This window comes from Berghia stephanieae, chromosome 4 (assembly GCF_034508935.2).
Source record: "Berghia stephanieae isolate SIO BIC M18660-M18661 chromosome 4, UCSD_Bste_1.3, whole genome shotgun sequence".
Lineage (NCBI taxonomy): Eukaryota > Metazoa > Mollusca > Gastropoda > Nudibranchia > Aeolidiidae > Berghia > Berghia stephanieae.
In genome coordinates, this window is record NC_088363.1 from 73062422 (window position 1) to 73069246 (window position 6825).

General features: G+C 35.4%; 1 protein-coding gene across 1 annotated transcript in view; it reads right to left on the bottom strand.

Moving 5' to 3' along the window:
* The window catches only part of LOC144972092 (large ribosomal subunit protein bL20-like), a 9163-nt gene extending 2654 nt beyond the window's left edge, over positions 1 to 6509 (bottom strand). Inside the window, exons 1-2 of the mRNA XM_078913183.1 lie at positions 6332 to 6509; positions 5684 to 5794 (exon numbers count right to left, since the gene is read on the bottom strand). Coding sequence (XP_078769309.1) covers positions 5684 to 5794; positions 6332 to 6418 — 198 coding nt within the window. The 5' untranslated portion in view covers positions 6419 to 6509. The remainder of the gene's footprint in view (positions 1 to 5683; positions 5795 to 6331) is intronic.
* Between the last annotated feature and the right edge of the window lie 316 nt (positions 6510 to 6825).

A 6825-nucleotide genomic window follows, 5' to 3' on the forward strand; every position in this document is an offset into this window, starting at 1 on the left:
ACTATTAAATTCAAGCAAAAAAAAAAAAAATAAATAAATTTTTAAATCGCATTCATATTACAACTCTGCTCCAATCCTGTTAAATTATTATTCTATTAATGACCCACTTCCTCAATCTCATATTATGTTAGAATTAAACACAAGTTGAGAGGGGGATTTAAATCTGAAACAAACAAAAAAATAGGACAGTCTTTTGCTATTTACGAAATTATAAAATTTCAATAAAACAAATGAACTTAACCTCATTGTCATATTTTGGCAAAAGAAGCTTCTAATGGTTCCATACTACTCCCAAACTTTTCTAAATAATATAACTTAATCATTGAACACATTATCGAATGCATTTATTAAAAGATTAATTTACCCAGCTCATATGTTAAATGCGCTTGAAGTATCTCGATTAAAATGGTCAAGAGACGGGTGCAAGATGGCGGCTCATTGATTTCTCAAGGATTTTGTGATCAGATTATTCGAAGTTAACAAATTTTTAGAGGAGAAATTCAGTGAAATTCTTAAAATATTTTATCTGTGTGATATAAATTTATAGTTTTAATCATTTTGAAGTGAAAATGTCAAAGAATAAGAATAAAAAAGTCAATGGAAAGACTTCTGAAACTGAGGTTGTAAACACCCAAAATGGCGGAAAAAACAAATCATCGAAAAATGTTACTATTGAAGTTGATGAGTGCAAAGTATGTCACCAAGAGTTCAGTGATCCAAACCATGAAATGATTATTTGTGACAGATGTGATTGCTATGTTTGCAGAGTTTGTAGTGAAATAACAATAGAACAATATGCCCTCTTGATAGATGATTCCTGCAAGTTTCACTGGTTTTGTGAGGAGTGCGAGCGACCAGCTATGTCAGCAGTCAAAAAGATAAATTAATAGAACAGAAATGCAATGAAATCCTGGATGATTTTAAAAGGAATGTTCTAGAAGATTTGAAGTCCCAAATTTTAAATCTCAGGGAAGAAATTGATACTTTGAAAAGAGATAAGAGTGTCCCACGAAAACCAACAGCAAATGCCCAACAAAGTTATGCAGAAGAGGTTAGAAAAGACTTAGCTAGCCAAGTGACAGCAGAGAGTGCAAAGGAACTAGCAGAAAGAGATAGGAGGAAGAATAATATTGTCTTTTTCGGTATCCCAGAGAGCAGTGCTGAGGAACTAGACCAGCGTATTAGAGATGATAAGACCTTTCTCATCTCGCTTTGTAAAGAAACTTTAGACACTGATGTTGACATATCAACCTGTAAGCGCCTACACTCCAAAGCCCCTGGTACAAGACCTCTTCTGATATCAATTAAGAATGAGGAGCAGGCTTCTGGAGTTCTGAGAAATGGTCGTAAACTCCGCCAATCAGAAATACATAAAAATATTTTTTAAAAAAAGGATTACACCCCTTTAGAAAGGGAAGAGATGAGGAAATTGGTAGAGATGAGAGACAAAAAAAGGGAAGAGACAATACAGAAAGGGGGAGAGGAGAAGTGGACAATATGGAGGGGGAAAGTTGTAGATTCCAATCGAAGACAGGGCAGGCCAGCAGACAGAAAGAGAGAGGAGGAGGAAAGAAAATAACCAACGATTTTTGTTCTAATGTACAGAATGTTTTTAACCCCCATCAGACGGTCAGTTTTAAGTGCTTGTACAAAAAATTAGACCGTCATCGTACGGACATTTTAAAGTGCTTTTATACAAATTCAGATTCTTTTATCAACAAGAGAGATGAACTTTTATTAACGATTGATGCTGAGAGTGTTGATGTTATAAGTATAACTGAAGTGTTACCTAAAAATCAGCAAAGAGGTAAAATCGAGCCGGTAGAACTTCAGATTCCAGGCTTTGATTGTTTTCACAATATTCAGGATAAAAGTTGTCATCGTGGTGTAGCCATATGGGTTCGTTCAAAGCTAAATGCTCAACCAGTCAAGTTGTCAGACAACTTGTCATCATCCAAAGAATCCGTTTGGTGTGAAATAACACTTAGAGACAATGATAGGATGTTAGTTGGCTCGGTTTATCGTTCACCGAATAGCTCTTTTGAAAACAATGATCAGATTAATGAACTTTTAGTTAAAATGACAGAAGGCAAATCACATGTTCTAGTTACGGGAGATTTCAACTTTCCTGAAGTAGACTGGGCAAACGAGTTATCCCCCAAGGACTCAGATCACTCTGCTTCTAAATTCATGGAAGCTGTCAGGGATTCATTCTTAACACAGCACGTTAAGCAACCAACTCACTACCGTTCAGAGCAAACCCCAAATATTTTGGACCTGGTTTTTACAAATGAACATTCAATGATTGACTCAATAAGACATGAGGCTCCACTAGGCAAGAGTCACCACCAGGTTTTATATTTTGACTTTAGATGTTACACAAAGAAATGTTACTCGAACGAACCCCGCTACTGTTTCGATAAAGGCGACTACAAACAGCTTTCTGAATTAGTCTCAGCTGCAGACCTAACACAAAAAATAATAAACCTGTCTGTACTCGATGCATGGACTATTATCAAATCTGAAGTTATGTCTGCAGTGGACATCAGCGTACCAAAAGTTAAAAGTAGTTCAGACAGAACTTCACCTCGGTGGATCAATCCTACAGTCTTGGCAAAACTCAAGAAAAAGAAGCAAGCTTACAAAAAGTACTTAGAAACTAGAGAGGGTGCAGACTATATTAATTACACGAGGGCCAGAAATCAAGCCAAAAGCTCATGCAGAATTGCTGTAAAGGACTATGAGAGATCTATTTCTCGTATGGCTAAAGTGAACCCGAAAAAGTTTTTTGCATATGCTAGAACAAAAACGAAGACTAAAGACGGTATTGCGGATTTGTATGATGATCATAAGACAGCCTCATCTAACATTGACAAAGCCATATATTCTTAACAAGTTCTTTAGCAGTGTATTCACCAACGAGGATCTTACTAATATACCTACATGTGAAAGAAAAAGTGTAAACAACATACTATCAGATATAGAATTCGACAAAGACACTGTAAAGAAGAAACTAGACAAACTCAATATGAACAAGTCCCCAGGACCTGACATGTTCCACCCCCGCGTATTATGTCAGTTGTCAGAAGAACTCTCCGAACCATTAGCGTTACTGTTCCAAAAATCACTTGACTCAGGAACTCTTCCACCCGATTGGAAAGAAGCACAAGTTACACCGTTATTCAAGAAAGGAGACAAGAGTAATCCGGGCAATTATCGACCAGTTAGCCTCACCTCAGTGGTTTGCAAAATAATGGAGAGCATTATTAGAGACTATGTCATAACTCACCTAAAGAACAACAAGTTACTGTCTGAATGCCAACATGGCTTTGTTTCTGGCAGGTCATGTTCAACTAACCTCCTAAAGACTTTAAATGATTGGACAGAGTTTCTCGACCAAGGATCTTCGGTTGACGCAATCTACTTAGATTTTGCTAAAGCTTTTGATTCTGTTCCCCATCAAAGACTCTTAAACAAACTGGAAGCTCATGGTGTTCAAGGAAATACTCTAAGCTGGATTAAGCATTTTCTAGTAGGCAGGAAACAGAGAGTTAGCGTGCAAGGCACAGTGTCAAATTGGACAGAAGTTCTTAGTGGAGTGCCACAAGGCAGCGTCTTAGGTCCAACTCTTTTCGTAATCTTCATTAATGATTTACCAAGTATTTTGTCTAGCCAATGTTCAAAGTATGCCGATGATACTAAAGTATACAGAAAGGTAAACAATCTAGAAAATAGAGACAGTCTTCAGTTAGATATTGACAATCTAGTCAACTGGGCAGACGATTGGCAACTGAAGTTCAACGCTGGAAAATGCACAGTGCTACATCTTGGAACGAAAAACAAAATCTTTCACTACGATATGAGACAGCATCACTGTAGCGACAGAACAGCTCTGAATAAGTCAAAACTTGAGAAAGATTTGGGAGTACATGTTGATACTAAATTAAAATTCTCAAAGCATATAGAAACACAAGTTAACAAGGCAAACAGAATCCTTGGACTCATCAGAAGATCTTTTACCTATTTAGATGCAGCAACTATGAAAATACTATTTACTGCATTAGTCAGACCCCATCTCGAGTTCAGGAACTCAGTATGGTCACCACAATTTGAGAAAGATAAGAAACTTATTGAAGGCGTGCTTCGCAGAGCAACAAAAGTAATTCCTGGGTTGAAAGATAAGCAATATGAGGATAGACTGAAACGTATTGAAATTCCAAGCATGACATACAGACGAGTACGAGGTGATATGATTGAAACATACAAGTTTACACACAGTTTGTATCAAGTCGAGAGTAAACTTTTCGTGTTTGCAAACAATGGAACCAGAGGTCATAATTACAAGCTGCATAAACCAAGGTGTAACACATCGCTTAGGCAACACTACTTTAATCAACGTGTGATCGACCGCTGGAACAGTCTCCCTGAAACGGTGACCAATGCTCCAAGTGTCAACGCCTTCAAAAATAGCTTAGATAGCCACTTAGCAGATTACATGTTTAGCATAGTTGAACCGCCCATTAAGATCCCATCAAAGGGTTAGACGTATATACAGGTCAAAAGATCTGTTAGGGTTAGGGCCTTCAATTTATCAAAAAGTTTATATATTATAGATACAGGTCAAAAGATCTGTTAGGGCTTTTTATTGACTTTTATCTCGATGAACTGAATGCCAAGATCAGCAAAGGCACAAAACGCCTAATACACTGGAAAACTATACTATACTACTATACTAAAAAAATATCACGGAATCATGTATCCAAAATATTTAGAATTGAAAAGGATACAAACGGTATTCAATTATACACAGAAGCCGAACACAACAAAAAAAGTAAAAAGTGTAACTAAATAAAAGAAAAAAATAATGAAAACAATTAAGATCATACAAAAAGACAAAAGCAAACTACTACTACTACTACTACTACTATCACTACTACTACTATTACTACTACTACTACTACTACTACTGCTACTAATAATAATAATAGTACCAAAGTATTCATTTAAAATCATGGCTTCGACGTGAAACAGGTTATTTGCAATATAAAACTACTCCCCCAAATATCCACTCTTGCCCAAAAAGGACCCTGCTCAAAAGCATACTTATGTTTCTAACCAGTCATAAAAAACCTAAATGGAAAAAAAACACTAACAAACCCCCCCCCCCCCCCAAAAACAAAACAAAACAACAAAACAAAACAAAAAAACAACAAAAAAAAACAAAAAAAAAAACAGGGTAAGCAAGTAAAAGCAACATTTGGTGAATGAACTTGGATTTGGGTTAGAGATATATGTGCCAAGGTTTTAACAAGATATGTTGCCATTCACAAGACGCAGGAAGTTGAAATAAGATGGTTGCAATCGATAAGGGTATTTACCATTAACATCTGGCACCATTCTGTCTGGCCCGACGTCATAAGGACGGGACCGCCACCAAATTTCACAGACTGAGCACAGGTGTCAAAATATGACATCTAAATCTAATTTGCCAAATACAAAGGATTACTATAATCATTATCAATATCATCGTTAGAATTATAAGAACTGAAAAAATATTGAAAAAGAGAAAAAATCATTTTAATTTTAGAAAAACAGAAGATAAATTCATACGGGAAGTGAAATTAAAGCCAATTAATCTGCATTTAGTTTGTTGTAATGTGAAAATGGAAGTAATAGAACTTACTTTATTAATATGATTTCTCCTAGGTTTTCTACTCAAGGTGGAAAAACGTAGAGATCTATTAATGGCATCTCTTGATAGTCTGTAGCAATTTCGCCTTCGACCGTAAAAATGCTGAAAAATTTAAAAGTAGAAAACATTAACACCTTTAGAAAGTATATCTACATCCTTATAAATAGCATTCGGATCAAAATTTTAATTACTTATTTCTTTTGTCCCTTTGAAAGAGGAAAAAGTAAAAACATGAAAGATAAACTTAATAAAGATGTCCCTAACTTCCCCTTCAGTTTTTACTCTTTTCCCCACTTTAGCATAAAACTTATGAAAGATCTAATTTAAAAAAAAATCAATTTCCTTCTCAAACTAACACACTCTCATTCAACTTCAACTTCAAGCCGGTATAGGAAAATGTGTCCATTATTTAAACGTTCTTATAGTTCTAAAAAATGATAATTTTTACTCCATTTGCTTTCTGAGAAATACACTCAGGAATTAACTCGAATTAAGAATCAAATACATTCTAATTTAAAATTTAGAAAGCTTGTAATTACAGTCAGTGTAACCAGTAACTAACCAGAGAATCACTTTAAAAAACCACTCTCAGGGAAATCACATTATAATGATCTTCAAATTTTAAAGCAAGGCCCTCACCCATGAAAGTCGCCTGTACATTTCCTTTTTCCATGACCTATCATTGGGTGGACTAAATTTCAAAAGTCTGAGCGTGAAAAACACCATTTTAGTTTTAGTTTGTAACAAAATAAAAAGGTCAATCACAACTTCTTTATTAGGAGCACTTCTTTCACTTTCGTTTTCTAACTGTAACCCACCTACTTCCTGCAAGGAAGGATTTGTTTTAAACAGCAAAAATAGTTTTCGCCCTCTGTTTTCTGAGTTTTTTTATCGAAAATTTCCAAAGTTCCAATATTTGAATAAAAGTATGAAACCTAGACACATTGAAATATTTTGTCTATTTATATAGAATATATTTTTACTGAAACTAATACAAGGAAAAAGAATCTCGACTTTAACAATTTCCAAATTGGCAGCCGTAATTGCTGTGAAGGTCAAGGCCCTTGATGAAGGTAGATAACTCCCATAGATACCTTTCGCAAAATAAACAAAGTCACATGACACCACTGACC